This window comes from Schistocerca cancellata, chromosome 8 (assembly GCF_023864275.1).
Source record: "Schistocerca cancellata isolate TAMUIC-IGC-003103 chromosome 8, iqSchCanc2.1, whole genome shotgun sequence".
NCBI lineage: Eukaryota > Metazoa > Arthropoda > Insecta > Orthoptera > Acrididae > Schistocerca > Schistocerca cancellata.
Genome location: NC_064633.1, coordinates 111,705,822 through 111,725,469, shown reverse-complemented (window position 1 = coordinate 111,725,469; position 19,648 = coordinate 111,705,822). Strand labels below are relative to the sequence as shown.

Sequence of the window (19,648 nt, the reverse complement as noted above, 5' to 3'; positions counted from 1 at the left end):
CCTCGGTGGCTCAGATGGTAGCTCAGCGTGTTCGGTCAGAGGGTTTCGCTACTCTCTGTAATAAAAAAAACTGAGTGAACGGATCAACGAACAACCTGAACAGGTGTCATGAGACGTCCGCCCCGATCATATACAACGAACAAAATAGAACAAAATGAGATAAAAAAAAGATGGATAGAGCGTCTGTCATGTAAGCAGGAGATCCCGGGTTCGAGTCCCGATCTGGCCACACATTTTCAGCTGTCCACATCGAGGTATATCAACAACACCTGTCGGCAGCTGAGGTTTTTAGTTAGTTATCATTTTAAACACTTTTATTGCTTTTGTTCTTTTATTTTCTCGTCTGTGAGGTTTTTCTTTTAGTTACAGTTGTGGTAGCTTACCGACTACGTTGAATAACGGAGATACTGCATCCCACACACGTTACCTATGTTCCGCATTCACTGATTTGACTGGTATTGTTTTTGAGTAGATGGACGATGCCTTTCTGCAAAATATCATGTCTCCTGCTGTTTACTAGCAATTTTTTTTCAACGACATGGCATTCTCCAGTACCGTAAATTTTTCTAGGTTGCAAGAAAATCTTAAATAAACGGTTCTGCAATCTAGCGGTTCACACTTCCTAGGATCGTTAGGAAACCTAAAAAAATACAAATGTGGTATCTTCTTGTTGTTGTCACTGCAGTTTATTGCCCTACAAATGCTCCAGTTTGTAAAAACCATTTTACAGACCAATGTGAACAATTACGATTCGCATTCGCTTTCATTAAGATCATGCCAAACTCAACAATATAACTTCGTGGCTGCATGGTGCGCTGCAATCGCAGTAGGTAACAAAATAGGGACGTGGCATGATTGCTATGTTAGACAGTGGTAATACTCTCGCTAAAAATACCAACAAAGATCAAGATTCTGGCGAGTGGTTATGATTGTCACAAATGAATGGGAGAAAACCACTACGGTGTAAGTAACATTTTTTGAAAAAGTAAGTAAAGTGCACTTCAGAACCTGAACGAAGGGATACACGTTAGTAGCAGAAAGATACTGCCACCCGTTAACTTCTGCCATCTAGCGGCATGTGGTATAATGACATTTAAACAATAAAAACGGATAGCCAATGTCAGTATGGTACAAGCTACACATAGTTGACGCTCCCAAGAAAGACAGGTTAAATTCTCAATTATTAACGGATTCTCGTAAAAAAGTGAGTAATTCTACCTTTCAGAAACGATTGACGAAGATTTATCAGATAATTATTCAGTCGCAGATGAAGTTATGTTCCTGATCAAGGTAATTAAAGGGAATGCCTTTTGTCTAACGTTTTAGCAATTGCGTAACGTTATGTTCCCAAATTATTAATGACTTTTGAGGAAGATGAAAATGACATGAACTATTTTTTAGTTTACTACCACACTGTATACTAGCATGATAACGTCCCCCTGTTACCAACAAAAATTATGCTCCTCATGAAAAATATTGTCACGAAAATATTGTCACTTACACTGGTGTGTTACTGATATGCTTAACATCTTTAAGGTACGCTGACATTCACTTGAAGCAATTACATTCGCCAAAATGACATGATTGTGAAGTGCATTTTATGTGTGAAACAGATTTATATATTGATTTTCGCTTTATGTCGGCCCTACGTAGTATGTCTTCTACCCAGACACATCATCTCAAGATGAAAACGAAGATAACAGCAACCGACAAACAAAACATAACATGGCAAAATGCAAACTACAGCTGAACCATTTTGCTTACAAGCACGTCATGCAGAAACTGGAGAAAACATTGTTCCAAGAAGAATAAACAGAAATGTGGAGGCCTGGAAAGTGAATAACGGAGAACGCTAAGGACTCTTGTACAAGAATATACATCTACAGGAGGAAATGTTATGCGTGGGAGAGTCATTCAGCCATTTCAACGTATCTGCCGATATGAATAAAAGACATTCTTATAAGAAAAAAATGTTCAAATGTGTGTGAAATCTTATGGGACTTAACTGCTAAGGTTATCAGTCCCTAAGCTTACGCACTACTTAACCTAAATCATCATAAGGACAAACAAACACACCGCGCCCGAGGGAGGACTCGAACCTCCGCCGGGACCAGCCGCCATTCTTATAAGAAAAACGAACAATTATCCATGAGTAGTATTGGAAAACTGGTTCTATGCAGCAACAAACGTCCTTCATAGTGACATGTGTTTCATCTACCGTACCAATCGAAACTAAATAGTAGGAAGTCAAAAACACAAATTACTGTGATTAATCTGGATGGTACGCGAGTGTGTAAGGAGTTCTTCCTTAAGGCACTAACTAGGACCTATAAGCAATAGTCGGTTCACCACATCTGCATTAACCAAACCAAGAATGGTAAGCATATCTCCTGTTGACAAACGTGATAAACATGCTCAGAACCATAAGCGACTGAGTAAAAAGCGTAACTTATTACACAAGTCACTATTCACTTCACGTAAACATAACCTTAACAGGAAATACATGTCACTGGAGTCATATATCTCAAAAACGTATAAGCTTTATACTGATAAGTGTGAAGAAGAAAATCTTTTGCCAGTGAAGACCTGCATTTACCTTAAGATGTTCATTTCTGAATTTAATCTGTTATTCAATAGCCTAAGAAGTGACAACTGCAATAATTGTGACAGATAAGAAAATTTAATCAAAGCGGAGGTAGACGGCATAAAAAGAAACAGTCTAATGCTTTAGAGAGAGCTTCAACTAAGAAGAGACGATCAGACAAGAGGCTCAACACATGTAATTACTTCCGATTTTAAAAAAGCATGGCCAACTCCAACGCTAACGTCTTGTGTTATGTACAACAAGAGAGAACTGTGTTGACATTTAATCTTGGAATCATGACTATAACCCAGAACACACTTTCGTACACTCGTACTCTGAGAATATAGCTTCACATGTCCCTTCCGAAGTAGGTCATGCTTACTGAAGTATGTAAAATCCTTTGCATCTGAAATTAAACATATTACTGCCTTCAGTGACAGCTGGGGTGGGCGAAACAGAAATCAAATAATCGCTATACACATACGGAAACTATTGATCATAAGTTCCTCATGCCTCGTCATACTTACCTTGACACTGCTGCTGATTTTTCTCACATTGAGAGGAAGAAAAAGAAAACTCAATTTACACTTGTACCATCCGAGTTGGATGAAGCTTGTTAAAATGCCAGAACGACATTTCATGTGTATAAAATGATTAAAGATGGTCTTCTATCTATGGAACAAATTGCAGAACTTCTGATCAATAGAAAAATAGACACTGAGAAGCAAAAGGTTAACTGGTTGACAATGAGATAGGTGCAGTTCGGAAAAGATGAACGGAGGGATTTCTTCTTCAAGAAAACGTTGAATGAAGACATAACATTTCGAAAAGTAAACCTTGAGTGTCCATGTAGGCCTGATATCATACCTGAACATCGTCCACCTCTTCAATATCGACCAGTACGTTTGCAGAAAGAAAAAAATTGATGAGTTGATGTCGTTGCTACAGTTTATTCCTCCAGTGTACTGTGACTCCTACGAGAATCTAATAGCAACACAGAACTCAGATCCGACCAGGACTTTGTAACCGTCCTTGAATCACGGTAGGGCTCAACAATATGTTTCCATACATTCGCAGTACATCTCCCAGCCAAATGATTCTGCACAATCAAGTAATGAAGAAAGCCACCCTGATAATTGTGAAAGTCAGCAAATGAATGAAAGTGAGTAAGTGGAAGGATGTATTCATTAGAAGCACAGTGATACAAGTGATGTTCTATGAAGACATTTTGAAGTCATAATGGTACAAGCGAAGTTTATTTTTTTTTTTAAGCAGTGATGCCTAACACCCTGGACCTTTAGCTACTTACCTTCTGTATGTACTTTAAGTGAAAAAATTGTGAAATTTCCTATTTCATTTTGTGTAATCTGTAACTTTATATTAACATTGAAACGTTTAAGGTCGTTTTTCTTGGAATAACCTTTATGCTATTTGTACCATTCTGACCTTTACTCATTCAAATCTTTTACGTGAGTAACAAAGTGTTTAAGAACACCTGAAAGACGATTAGACTGCCTGAACAAACCGCCAGACTGCATTTCTGCGTACCCCTGAAATGCGTGCAAATAGAAATTTCTATGGTCTACTTTAGCAACCACCTTTGATTCCAAATTTCTTTGGCTTTTAGGCAAATAATGCATAAACAGCAATGCTTTCGAAATGAAGTGAGTTAATATTCACTCGTCAGATATTCTGTAGGAGAATATGGTTCCATGCTTTTAATTTTTTTATTTTACTATAAGAGTAAGAAATTCTCAAACAGCAAACAATAGACTAACAAGTATCAGCTGTGGTGGTCAACATGACTAAAATTAATGGACAAATTTCTTCATTTCATATCACATACATAACACGTAAATACCAAATACACCACTATTTGACTTTTGCAATTTTCACTATATTATTGTTGCAGTATACAATATATTCTAAACTAGTTTTATCGTTGTATCCTGCTTTTGCACATCTGAACACTTGGTCGCCCTAGCTCCAGGTAAATGTGTGGTAATAATATCGTGTTTTTTAGCAGGGCTCCTTTGGCTAAATGGCTGCTCATTTTATTTGATTTTACCTTTCAGATCAGAAAAAAGGAACCATTATTCACAGTGACCATTTCAACAACAAGAGTGGTGATAATATCTGAACAAGTTTCGTATTCACTTTTTCTATAAGCGTATTACGTTTAAGATCAGAGAAACCTCAGAGATTCATCATAATCATCGTCGTTGTCGCAATGTAATTGTGCAAGAATTATCAGGCCTCTAGTCATCTTCCTTACAACTAAGAGAAGAAGACAGATATATTGAAAACTTTTCAAAAATGATTCTATTAACTTAAGAACAAAGCAATAAATATTTAATTCGATCCTCTGTAAGCTATAATTTGCGGAAAAAATTTGCGCATTCAGTCACGCATAGCAACACAATGATGTGAACACCTACGTTAATGTCACAAGCACAATAATGGCGGTTTAATGTGAAACGGTAATAGCAATAATGACCCCAGTTACACTGTTCCAGACATGTATGCTATTTTAGCAGTAAAATGCGCGCATGCAGGCAGCACAGTTCGTATGTTCTCTAGTTGTCCACTCACTCTCAGAAGGGTCAAGGCTGAAATGACCATTAAAATATTCTGACAACTCTTACCACAGAACCTAGTAAGTTTTGTCACTCCCACGGAGCTGGTACCTGGTGTGGACTGCACCTTCTGCACATCCCTTCCTTCTTCTCTACCAGCAGATCAGTTGCCTACCTAGTCTGTAGTTTATCATCCTGCTACATTGGTTCGTCGGGATCACCGGACTGTCATGAAGATATTGAAGCGATGGGTTTAGGGAGACCATATTCAAGGCCATCTCAGCAGCCCAGTGCAACTAGCGCCCAAGAAAATGGCTCTGAACACTATGGGACTTAACTTCTGAGGTCATCAGTCCCCTAGAACTTAGAACTACTTAAACCTAAGGACATCACACACATCCATGCCCGAGGCAGGATTCGAACCTGCGACCGTAGCGGTCACGCGGTCCCAGACTGAAGCGCCTAGAACAGCGCCCAAGAGGACAGATATACTGATCGCTCATCTGTGTAGAATCATACAGCGACGTCATGTACCGTGTGTCAGCAATTGCGTTTGTTTGCAGCAAAACAAATACGTACATGGACAGTGTGACGAATCTTGTGGCGCCACTATGCCATCTATGACACAGATGCCTAGGTTGGTATTAGCAGACGTATGTTGGCTATACTTCATAGTTGTTTGTCCCTTCCATCTCTGGAAGCGGAAGTGCTTATGTGGTGGCGGACAGAACATGAGACGAAACGTGGTTGGTTGCTCTCTCAGGAAGACCTTTTTCCATTCCTTTCAGTTGTATGGGGCTTGGAGGCGGTGCAGTGACTATCGTGCGTCTACTCAGGTATGAAGCATGGACTAAATCCATGTATGCACCTGACTGAAAGAAGTATTGTGTCTTGGTGTGGGTATAGCATCATTTTCTAGTTGCTACTCAGAGATCGTGCGCCGAGAGGACTTGACTAAATATTCTGTCCTTGAGTTCTATATGCGACGACGGACTTTGCTTGATTGTTGTATGATTAAAACATTTTCCAATTCCTGGCGGGATGATATATCAATCAGCGATAAATATTTTCAAGAGATAAACAGTTTTGGCTGCAAAAGATGCTTTATTATTTTATATTTTGTCAATATTGCATTTCGCCTTGTTTAAGGCATCTTCAGATTGTCTGGTACAACAGGCACTAAAAACATGGGCTGCACCCTATGCTCTACAAGTGCGCAGCCCGAAGCCTCTTAAAACTCGACAAGGACAAGTATCTACTGAGGTCTTATATGTATTTGAAACATGACTTCCCAAATGCTCAACACTATTTTATACCAGGGCACCACACATCGTTCTTACAATATTGACAATGGTGACTGCCTTGTAAGACATTTTCATGGACGGCAGCCTATGTATTTAACGCCTGTTGTGCCAGTCAAACAGAACTACACTATGTGATCAAAAGTATCCGGACACCCTCAAAAACACACGTTTTTCATATTAGGTGCATTGTGCTGCCACCTACTGCCAGCTACCTCAGTGGTCATTAGACATCGTGAGAGAACAGAATGGGGCGCTCCGCGGAACTGACGGACTTCAAGCGTGGTCAGGTCATTGGGTGTCACCTGTGCCATACGTCTGTACGCCAGATTTCCACACTCCTGAACATCCCTAGGTCCATTGTTTCCGATATGATAGTGAAATGGAAACGTGAAGGGACAGGCGCAGCACAAAAGCGTACAGGCCGACCTCGTCTGTTGACTGACAGAAACCTCCGACATTTGAAGAGGGTCGTAATGTGTAATAGTCAGACTTCTATACAGACCACCACACAGGAATTCCAAACTGCATCAGGATCCACTGCAAGTACTATCACAGTTAGGCGGGAGGTGAGAAAACTTGGATTTCATAGTCGAGCGGCTGCTCATAAGCTACACATCACGTCGATAAATTCCAAACGACGCCTCCCTTGGTGTAAGAAACGTAAACATTGGACAAATGAACAGTGGAATGTTGTGTAGAGTGACGAATCACGGTACACAATGTGGCGATCCACGGGCAGGGTGTGCGTACGACGAATGCGTGGTGAACGTCATGTGCCAGCATGTGTATTGCCAACAGTAAAATTCGGAGGGCGATGGTGTTTTTCATGGAGGGGACTTGCACACCTTGTTGTTTTGAGTGGCACTATCACAGCACAGGCCTACATTGATGGCTTAAGCACATTCTTGCTTCCCACTGTTGAAGAGCAATTCGGGGATGGCGATTGCATCTTTCAGCATGATCGAAAACCTGTTCATAATGCACGGCCTGTGGTGCAGTGGTTACACGACAACAACATCCCTGTGCTGGACTGGCCTGTATAGAGTCCTGACCTCAGTCCTATAGAACACCTTCGGATGTTTTGGAGCGCCGACTTCGTACCAGGCCTCACCGACCGAAATCGATACCTCTCCTCAGTATAGCACTACGAGAAGAATGGGCTGCCATTCCCCAAGAAACTTTCCACCGCCTGATTGAACGTATGCCTGCGAGAGTGGAAGCTGTCATCAGGGCTAAGGGTGGGCCAACACGATATTGAATTCCAGGATTACCGATGGAGGGCGCCACGAACTTTTAAGTCATTTTCAGCCAGGTGTCCGGATACTTTTGATCACATAGTGTATCTTAAACAAGGCGAAACGCGTTATTGGCAAAATATAAAATAATGAATCCTGTTCTGCAGCCAAGACTGTTCATCTATTCAAAAAAGTTTTACGATTATCTTCAACATCTTTGAATTAGACGGACATTGATGTTGTTCAATAACTGTTCGATAATTATTTTATAACTGAAGCCTTGTGGGATGGCACATGGTTGATGAGCAGTTGGTTTGTTAAACTAGGGCCGGCCGGGATGGCCGAACGGTTCTAGGCGCTACAGTCTGGAACCGTGCGACCGCTACGGTCGCAGGTTCGAATCCTGCCTCGGGCATGGATGTGTGTGATGTCCTTAGGCTAGTTAGGTTTAAGTAGTTCTAAGTTCTAGGAGACTGATGACCTTAGAAGTTAAGTCCCATAGTGCTCAGAGCCATTTGAACCATTTTTGTTAAACTAGTACTAGTTCCCTGTTGTTAACATTCCGTTGTTTCAGGGTAGCCTGTGACTTTTCCTTAGGTGCGTGTTTACTTGTGGACTGAGGTTCCAGTACCAACACTTAAGTGACGGCGCTATTCTGATTGGAAGTATTTGGGCTCCTGCCAAGAGAAGGGTCATTCCTAATTATTGTCTTCGTTGTAATTATTCTTCTTAATTGGTTAAAATTCTTCTTTATTCGTTGATTATACACAAAGCGAATACTGATGCTCTCGGTTCAATTACCCTTGTGACTCTGATGCACCAGTTTGTCCCCTATGCTATAATACTGAAAACAGTGCTGAATTTAAATTAAAAATTTTATAAGCGTCTTGTTAGGTCTTGAATTTTGGAATAACGCTATCTATGAACGTTTAATGCTGCAATATCGAAGACAGTGCAGATATTTAATCAACTGTTATTCTGTCATTGTTATCATTTTTTGTTTCGGTCTAATATATTCACGAGCTTAAGTAGTGTAAGTCACTGTAAATCAAATTACATTTCTTTTTCTGTTATCAGTAAATGGATACTGCTACAAAGTTAACTCAGTCAGTCGGTTCCACCCTTTTATTTATCCTAAGAGCCAGCCTACGGCCATACTACTGACTGTCAGTCCCCTTGACACGGTAACAGGGTACGAACCGACGACCGCTCTCGACACTGAGGTAACATTACGTCGTCTTTTCAGACGAGTCTAGTGTCTGTGTGCAGCATTGTGATGCACATATCTGTGTGTGGACGCAATGGAGAGAACGAGCGTTGCCAAACGTCATTCATCGTCAGACAGGACCATCGTGTGATGGTATGAGGTGCTATAGAGTACATGAAACTATCACCACTTGCTCCCGTAACCGATAATCTGGACAGCAGCTGTTACATTTGAGACGTGTTAAGGCTCTGACCTACCTTCGAGGTTTCCGTGATATTATTTTACAACAAGATAACGCAAGAGTGAATGTTGCCTGTACTGTTCTGACCTACCTCAATACAGAGATTGTTACCCAGGCGAGCACATTCCCCAGATTTTTCACCAAATGAAAATATGTGATCAAAGGGAGCCGAGAAACTAGTAAGCCACCGCTCACAAACCACTACGACTGAGTGACGAGTGACGTAGATAATTTGCCATCCAGGCCCTGTTCAACTCGATGCCCAGCTGCGTGAGAGCTGTTTGCGCTGCCAAACGTGACAGCTCTGTGTGCTAATACACCCTATATACCCCTAACCCACTTACAAACTTTGTACTGCGCACTTCCTGTATAGCAATGTGTAGGTATAACACATAAAAAATTTCGCAATTTGTTATCGTTGTCGGTGCTGCAAATTTATTGGCTAGCAACGTAGTGATCCGCGACTTACCTCATCCGAGAGAGCACGGTCATCATCTCTGACAAGGTCAGCAACGTCTGCGTCCCGTAGGAAGGCCAGAAGTTCTTCTGAGGACCCATTGTCGCCCCGGTAGCCAATGGAGGCCGCCAACCGGAAGGCTCTGTCCCGAGCTGTCGTGGCCACTCCCCGCGGACCGAGGGCGCTGCTCGACTGCATGATAGCCCTCTGGAACAGACCTGAGGACCACCAGTGCTACCACATCCTCTCATTTGTCGCGATCACCAAGCTATGTTACCATGAAACTACACTATTGATCATTAAAATTGCTACACCAAGGAGAAATGCAGATGATAAACGGGTATTCATTGGACAAATATATTATACTAGAACTGAAGTGTGATTACATTTTCACGCAATTTGGGTGCATAGATCCTAAGAAATCAGTACAAAGAACAACCACCTCTGGCCGCAATAACGGCCTTGATACGCCTGGGCATTGAGTCAAACAGAGCTTGGATGGCGTGTACACGTACAGTTGCCCATGCATTTTCAACACGATACCACAGTTCATCAAGAGTAGTGACTGGCGTATTGTGACGAGTCAGTTGCTCGGCCACCATTCACCAGACGTTTTCAATTGGTGAGAGATCTGGAGAATGTGCTGGCGAGGGCAGCAGTCGAACATTTTCTGTATCCAGAAAGGCCCGTACAGGACCTACAACATGCGGTCGTGCTTTATCCTGCTGAAATGTAGGCTTTCGCAGGGATCGAATGAAGGATAGAGCCACGGGTCGTGATACATCTGAAACGTAACGTCCACTGTTCAAAGTGCCGGCAATGCGAACAAGAGGTGACCGAGACTTGTAACCAACGACACCCCATACCATAACGCTGGGTGACACGCCAGTATGGCGATGACGAATACACGCTTCCAATGTGCGTTCACCGCAATGTCGCCAAACACGGATGCGACCATTATGATACTGTAAACAGAACCTAGATTCATCCGAGAAAATGGCGGTTTGACATTCGTGCACCCAGGTTCGTCGTTGAGTACACCATCGCAGGTGCTCCTGTCTGTGATGCAGCTTCAGGGGTAACCGCAGCCATGGTCTCCGTGCTGATAGTCCATGCTGCTGCAAACGTCGTCGAACTGTTCGTGCAGATGGTTGTTGTCTTGCAAACGTCCCCATTTGTTGACTCAGGGATCGAGACGTAGCTGCACGATCCGTTTCAGCCATGCGGATAAGATGTCCTTCATCTCGACTGCTAGTGATACGAGGCCGTTGGGATCCAGCACGGCGTTCCGTATTAGCCTCCTGAACCCACCGATTCCATATTCTGCTAACAGTCAACGTGAGCAGCAATGTCGCGATACGATAGGCTACAATCCGACCTTTATCAAAGTCGGAAACGTGATGGTACGCATTTCTCCTCCTTACACGAGGCATCACAACAACGTTTCACTAGGCAACGCCGGTAAACTGCTGTTTGTGTATGAGAAATCGGTTGGTAACTTTCCTCATGTCAGCACATTGTAGGTGTCGCCACCGGCGCTAACCTAGTGCGAATGCTCTGAAAAGCTAATCATTTGCATATCACAGCACCTCTTCCTGTCGGTTAAATTTCGCGTCTGTAGCACGTCATCTTCGTGGTGTAGCAATTTTAATGGCCAGTAGTGTATATGAATTTTTTCTTCAACTTGTAACCTGTAATTTTAGGAAGTAGCTATGTCCAAGGAATTCCCTACGCGCTACCATGTAGCTACTTACTAACAAAAGTTGTGTGCATATTAATCACATATGTACTAAAACAAGATCTCAGTCTTTTCTTTAATTTCTAGAATTGTATGAATTCTGAAAAATTTGCGAATACTCTTGTTAATATTACCCCCACGTAACTTTAATTTATAATTTCCAGGAACTGGATGTGCCAACACAGTAAGACTTTCCTTTTAAGACATTTTAGAAATTTAAATCTGAATCGTGTGCATTCAGTTTCCCAAATGAATTGCATGCCATTTCTATCCTCTTGTTTACTTATTTAAGTGTTGTTGTGTTTCCAGTTTTCCTGCATATATAAACTCGTCAACTTTCCCTATAACAAAAAATTACTGTTAAAGTTATAAGAATAGTGGAAAAATGAACATACTTGGGATATATAAGAACAAGAGGATGGAGACTTTGCGATAGGTGAAAAGAACAAGAGGATGGAGACTTTGCGAATAAATAGGAGTGGTCTTCGAGTTGATTTGGAATTCGCTACGTGTCTTAAAGAGCGTCTCTGACCACGGTAAACTGCCAGAGTAAGACAAAGAAATTAAACATTGACACTGAATGTTCAAACTGTTCAAAGATTGACACTCCCCATTCGTGCCATGAAAAGAAGCGTGCTGGCCATATCAAAAAGGGACAGAAGAACAAGTAAACTGGTAGGACAAACAGGAGTTGAGGACGTGATAGTGATTGTTGCGAAATTAAAACGTTGATGAGCTAATGTCTGCATTATCCAACTACGTGATTCAGGAAGCCAACAAAATCCTTGTGATGAACGATTTGCCTAATTGTGATAGCTGTTTTAACTTGAATAAAATGTGGAACACGTCTCAAAGGCAACGGTACAGCATCGCTGTCGTCAGTGCCTAGCGTTTACAAAGCAGAACGTGTGGCACGGTGTCGGTTACAGGGGGGCGTGACAGTAGCGTGCATCTCTGGCAACCACGTGAATTTGCTGCGGCAGTCTTCGTAACGCGTTTGTAACACGAGCGGGAGGACTGCGCCGTCAGTCCTACGTTTCAGCTCAAAAGCGAGCACAGGAGACATAATTTCTCATTATTTTATACATCATGCAATACTCCACGAAAACCTGAACATGTAATTGCGGTGCCACACCGTCCAACGGCAGCAAATCATTATCAGAACGTCATAATCAGATTAATTAGAGAACCCAGCAATTACAGTCCTGTATGAAGTAATTAATTTTGATTTTAATCTGATTCGTGATTTTATGTGCACTGCTAAGGTGGACGAGGTACCGAATGACAGTAACGGTGCGCCAGTATAGAGGTATTGTCCAGAATTTTTGCTGACCATAATTGGAATTAACTCATAAGTAAGTCATTTTCACCAAGACCGGGTTTTACGTTGTAAGGGTCTGAATTTGAACGGTTCTTCGCGTATGGATACACCAGAGGCACCAGAGGAGTGGTTCTTACCGTTGGATTAAGTCAGTCTCTACTAACCTAACGTTAGTAATCACCCTGCTCAAAAGTGTGCAAATGAACAGAGTTAGAATGGCTGTAAAAAGCAATGCCCTCTACACAGTCGACTGTTTTCTTCGAAACAGGAGGTTTTAAATAATCCCATAGCAGGAGAACTGCCTGACTGAGCTCAGAGTTCTTCGGCCACAAAGACGTATTTTCGGTAGCTCGTACAGTGAGTCTTCAGACCACTTGGCCCTACTGTTTAGATGCCATGTTGAGACGGTTTAGCTGAGTGCTACAGGTGCTATAAGGTCGATAAAACGTTGTCGGTTAACTGGGAGAACAGTTAATGACCTTGTTGCTACCCAGCAGCGACTGTCAGAACATTCCAGGTTTACGGTCGCGAATCTTATTTACTAAAGCATCCGGACCAGCGTCGCCCTCGTGTTGTCGCTAAGGTAATCTGCCACATTCGAATGTCATGTGCCATCCCAATACAGTACATATCTTGATCGACCTCAATTACGTGTTTTATACTTTCATTTTGTGTACCCAAATAACTTAAGTGTTGTCTTTCTTGAGTGACCTATTATTGTTCCCCAGTGCGGAAATAACTATCTTGTTCCTAGGCACTTTTTATCTACATTTACATGAATATTTTACATGAAAACTTTAAATGCCTTTCACTCTTATCTCTCTGCCATTCCACTTCCCAACAGCGCGCGGTAAAAACGTATGTTTAAATGATTTCGAGTGAGATCTGATTTTTTTATTTTATTACAATGATCGCCTTTCCCTATGCGTCTGGGTGCCAATAAAATATTCGGAGTATGTTGGTGATTCAAAAATTTTGTGTACAGAACTCGGCGAAACGAAAAACGCCTTGAGTTTCAACGATTGCCAACCAAACTCATGTATCATATCCATGTATCTCCCATGTTTCATGAAACATAAAAGAAGCTGCACTTCTTTGAACTTTCTCCACGTCCTCCCTCAATTCTATCTGGTGACGATCCCATATTGCACCGCACATTATCTATGTGTAGGTTCCAATTTAAGTTCTTCGTAAATGTAATTCCTAGGTATTTAATTGAATTGACATCCTTTAGATTTGTGGTGTAACCGAAATTTAAGCGATTCCCTTTAGTACTCACGTGGATGACGTTACACTTTCGTTACTTAGGGTTAATTGCCTCTTTTTGTCTCAATAATTTTGCAATTGGTTTTGATTTTCTAATGATTGTATTAGAAGGTGAATGACAGCATTATCTGCAAGCAACCTAAGATGGTTGCTCAGAGTGTGTTCTAAATCAGTTATAAAGATTGCTTGGGGAAGGCCAGGTATCACTTCTGTTTAACTAGATGTGACGAACTGTCGTAACTAGATGTGACGAACTGTCACCTTTCTCACAGGAAATCGCGAATCCAATTACACAATTTAAACGATAGTCCGTGGTCAGGCAATCTGACTAGAAGCCACTTGTGAGTATCGGTATCAAAAGCCTCTCTGGAATCTGAAAATATGAAATAAATCTGAGACCCTCTTGCGGTGTTCCACATGAACGATATTTTCTGAATCTGTGCTGACGGTGTGTCAACAGATTGTTTTCCCGGTGAGGTAACTCATACCGATCAAATACTGTATATGTTCGAAAAGCCTACTGGAAATCGACAGTGGTATGGGTCTGTAATTCATCGGATGGAGTGACCTGCGCAACTTTCCAGTCTTTAGGTACGCGTATTTCAGTGTCATTTTATCCTGTCAATAGTGCGAGCTTCATCGTTTATATTTCTGCGGAGCTTTCCAATTTTACTGAGTCAGTGGGCGATTCTTATTTACGTGGAGTTGGTCTAGCCCCTCCTGTTCTTGAACTATCATTACATCTTTTGTAGTTCATTGTCATTGTGAAGAAAAGCGCGAATAACGCCTGTTGTAGGAAATGAATTTCATGTTTTAGACACTGTCAGGAGGGGAGTATGGCTATGTTATGTTAACCGGGGACCTAGAAATGATGGAGAGGCTCCGTCCCCGCCGCAGCTGCAGTGGTCCACAATCCCACGACTACCGCCGCAGTCCACTTCACCCCTCCGCCGCCCCACACCGAACCCAGGGTTAGTGTGCGGTTCGGCCTCCGGTGGATCCTCCCAGGGAACGTCTCACACCAGACGAGTGTAACCACTATGTTTGCGTGGTAGAGTCATGGTGATGTACGCGTACGTGGAGAACTTGTTTGCGCAGCAATCGACGACATAGTGTAGCTGAGGCGGAATAATGGGAACCAGCCCATATTTGCCGAGGCAGGTGGTAAACCGCCTAAAAACCATCCACGGACTGGCCGGCTCACCGGACCTCGACACAAATCCGCCGGGCGGTTTCGTGCCGGGGACCGGCGCTCTTTCCCGCCCGGAAAGCTGTGCGTTAGACCGCACGGCCAACCGGGCGGGCCTAGGAGTAGGGTAGTGAGGGCTCGTTTACAAGCCATACAGCTTGGAAAGCTGTTTCAGCTTTCCTCTGAATGTTGCTATTGCACGCGTTTTTTAGCCCGTCGACTACGAGCTGGTCACCTCATAATTATAAGCGGTATCTGACGGTAAGTTGGAGAGAAGTGTGGACGTACTGATTACCTGCAGAGAGAGGCGACATCAGGTGCAGGGAGGTGGATGTGCTGCCCGCACTCTCCCCAATCAGCGTCACTCTTCCGGGATCCCCGCCGAAGGCGGCGATGTTCTGCTGCACCCACCGCAGGGCGACGATCTGGTCCTTGAAGCCGTAGTTCCCTCGGATGACGGAATCCTGGGTGCTCAAGAAACCTGCCGTGCAGGGTAGAAGCGTCATTAGGCTCACTGTAAGGTACGTGTAGGTGCAATGGTATTACGAAAACAAAACATCCTCACAGTATTAGCTGCAGCTAGAGAGATATGCGTTCAACAAGGCAGGCAGTAGCGAGGTACTCAATTGCAAGGGACGCACGTCACTTGATACACAACCAACAGCGTCATTTGTCTTCCTATGAGGAATTAAATGATCTGCTGAACGGAATTAACAGTCTAAAGAGTACACGGTATGTTTTGAGAGTAAATCGGAGAAAGACGAAGGTAATGAGAAGTAGTAGAAATGAGAACAGCGAGAAACTTAACATCCGGATTGATGGTCACGAAGTCAATGAAGTTAAGGAATTCTGCTACCTAGGCAGTAAAATAACCAATGACGGACGGAGCAAGGAGGACATCAAAAGCAGACTCGCTATGGCAAAAAAGGCATTTCTGGCCAAGAGAAGTCTACTAATATCAAATACCGGCCTTAATTTGAGGAAGAAATTTCTGAGGATGCACGTCTGGAGTACAGCATTGTATGGTAGTGAAACATGGACTGTGGGAAAACCGGAACAGTAGAGAATCGAAGCATTTGAGATGTGGTGCTATAGACGAACGTTGAAAATTAGGTGGACTGATAAGGTAAGGAATGAGGAGGTTCTACGCAGATTCGGAGAGGAAAGGAATATGTGGAAAACACTGATAAGGAGAAGGGACAGGATGATAGGACATCTGCTAAGACATGAGGGAATGTCTTCCATGGTACTAGAAGGTGCTGTAGAGGGCAAAAACTGTAGAGGAAGACAGAGATTCGAATACGTGAAGCAAATAATTGAGGACGTAGGTTGCAAGTGCTACTCTGAGATGAAGAGGTTAGCACAGGAAAGGAATTCGTGGCGGGGGCCGCATCAAACCAGTCAGTAGACTGATGACAAAAAAAAAAAAAAAAAAAAAAAAAAAGATGAAGGACACTTAAAAGACAGAACATTTATTGGCCGTGTTCCTCCACTTCCAAACCAGTAAGAAAGTTACGCATGCTGTACTGACCCGATAAGAGAAGCGAAAGCGAAGTGTATCGCAGAGAGGAAGAGGTAAGACGGCTGAAACCAAGCCAAATGAAATTTTAGGCAACGTACTCCAGATGAGGAACCAAATTGAGTAATTCCTGTTTTGGCTGTCCCCCTAGCAGGAACGTTGTCCGAGGCGATTGTTACGAGGATGGTCACATCGTATCTCAGTCGGTATTGACATCATTGAGGGTACTTCCACCACAAAAATTGGACAAACTCTAGAAGGGGAAAGCATACTGCACTCAAAAAAGTGCACGAAACCATTACAGTTGCGCCCGAATCACTGTATAAAAGAAACATTTCCCAAGCAATCATTCTATAAGCTGAAGGTTCAAAATGGTTCAAATGGCTCTGAGCACTATGGGACTTAACTTCTGAGGTCATCAGTCGCCTAGAACTTAGAACTAATTAAACCTAACTAACCTAAGGACATCACACACATCCATGACCGAGGCAGGATTCGAACCTGCGACCGTGGCGATCGCGCGGTTCCAGACTGAAGCGCCTAGAACCGCTCGGCCACACGGGCTGGCATGTAGCTATGTTAAGCGCGTTTTCTCCAAGTCACGACGATTCATAAACGGCACATGATGCAACTTCACGTTACAGATAACGAACATCGGTTTCACAGATAACTAGACAGTAGCTGAAATCGATCTGCAATAAAGATTTTAAAAAATCACGACCACCACTATCTTCCTCCCGTCGTTAGTAACATGTCACACGAGGATGCGGTTTTCAGTGTCACAAAACAGGTTCCGATCTGATAATAAAAAAGAAAACTACAGCTGAAGCGGCTTCTTAATCCCCAAGAACAGGAGCTATTCCGCTGTCTGTCTCTATACCATCACTAGCCGGGACATTATGACCGAATACCTACTATCGATATAAACCAGCTAAACCAGTCGACGCGATAGCAGCGTCACCTGGCGAGGAACCACTGCTAGTCAGACACGCGCACGGTGCATGTACACTACTGGCCATTAAAATTGCTACACCAAGAAGAAATGCAGATGATAAACGGGTATTCATTGGACAAATATATTATAGTAGAACTGACATGTGATTACATTTTCACGCAATTTGGGTGCATAGATCCTGAGAAATCAGTACCCAGAACAATCACCTCTGGCCGTAATAACGGTCTTGATACCCCTGAGCATTGAGTCAAACAGAGCTCGGATGGCGTGTACAGGTACAGCTGCCCATGCAGCTTCAACACGATACACAGTTCATCAAGAGTAGTGACTGGCGTATTGTGACGAGCCAGTTGCTCGGCCACCATTGACCAGACGCTTCCAGTTGGTGAGAGATCTGGAGAATGTGCTGGCCAGGGCAGCAATCGAACATTTTCTGTATCCAGAAAGACTCGTACAGGACCTGCAACATACGGTCGTGCATTATTCTGCTGAAATGTAGGGTTTCGCCACACATTTGAAATGTAACGTCCACTGTTCAAAGTGCCGGAAATGCGAACAAGAGGTGACCAAGACGTGTAACCAATGGCACCCCATACCATCGCGCCAGGTGATACGCCAGTATGGCGATGACGAATACACGCTTCCAATGTGCGTTCCCCGCAATGTCGCCAAACACGGATGCGACCATCATGATGCTGTAAACAGAACCTGGATTCACCCGAAAAAATGACGTTTTGCCATTCGTGCACCTAGGTGCGTCGTTGAGTACACCATCTCAGGCGCTCCTGTCTGTGATGCAGCGTCAAGGGTAACCGCAGCCGTGGTGTCCAAGCTGATGGTCCATGCTACTGCAAAAGTCGTCGAACTGTTCGTGAAGATGGTTGTTGTCTTGGAAACGTCCCCATCTGTTGATTTAGGGATCGAGACGTGGCTGCACGATCCGTTACAGCCATGCGGATAAGATGCCTGTCATCTCGACTGCTAGTGATACGAGGCCGTTGGGATCCAGCACGGCGTTCCGTATTACCGTCCTGAAGCCACGGATTCCATATTCTGCTAACTGTCATTGGATCTCGACCAAAGAGAGCAGCAATGTCGCGATACGATTAACCGCAATCGCGATAGGCTACAATCCGACCTTTATCAAAGTCGGAAACGTGATGATACGCATTTCTCCTCCTTACACGAGGCATCACAACAACCTTTCACCAGGCAACACCGGTAAACTGCTGTTTTTGTACGAGAAATCGGTTGGAAACTTTCGTCATGTCAGCACGTTGTAGGTGTCGCCACCGGCGCCAACCTTGTGTGAATGCTCTTAAAAGCTAATCATTTGCATATCACAGAATCTTCTTCCTGTCGCTTAAATGTCGCGTCTGTAGCACGTCATCTTCGTGGTGTAGCAATTGTAATGGCCAGTAGTGTAGTATTAGTGAGCGTGGTGTCCGTGCGTAGCATGGGGAAGGCGCGTGTTCTACCTGAGTTTGACCAGGGGCAAATTGCGATGCCCTGGAGACTCGACGCGAGCATTTCGGAAACTGTACGACCTGCCGGGTGTTTGAAGAGTGCTGTGGTGAGTGTCTATGGTGAGTGTCTACAAAACGTGGCGAAACCAACGTGAAACCACGTCTAGACGTTGTGGGGTTGGGCGGCAACCCTTCATTACAAATGTCGGATGTCGTAGGCTGGGCAGATTGGTAAAATAGCACAGGTGGTGAAATTCGGCGGAACTAATGTCAGATTTTAATGCTGGCAAAGAAAAAATGTGTCTGGACACGCAGTGCGCTGAACAACGATTGGCCTATGGAGTCTGACCCATTACGTGTGCCAATGTTAACACCACGACATTGGAAACTACGAATGAAATGGGCAAGTGACCATCGTCACTGGGCGTTTACGTAATGGCAAAGCGTTGCATAGTCCGGTGAAGACGGATAGCTTCTTCATCATGCTGATGGGAGGGCGCGATTCCGTCGTCTTCCAGGGGAACAGATCCTTGATGCATTTATTGCGAGACGGAGGCAAGCTGATGGCGTCTCCTTTACGTTCTGGGGAA

General features: G+C 43.5%; 1 protein-coding gene across 1 annotated transcript in view; it reads right to left on the bottom strand.

Moving 5' to 3' along the window:
- Positions 1 to 19,648, bottom strand: part of LOC126095409 (cholinesterase 1-like) — a 162,113-nt gene that overhangs the window by 78,184 nt on the left and 64,281 nt on the right. Inside the window, exons 4-5 of the mRNA XM_049910207.1 lie at positions 15,414 to 15,599; positions 9,617 to 9,822 (exon numbers count right to left, since the gene is read on the bottom strand). Of these exons, the coding sequence (XP_049766164.1) occupies positions 9,617 to 9,822; positions 15,414 to 15,599 (392 nt within the window). The remainder of the gene's footprint in view (positions 1 to 9,616; positions 9,823 to 15,413; positions 15,600 to 19,648) is intronic.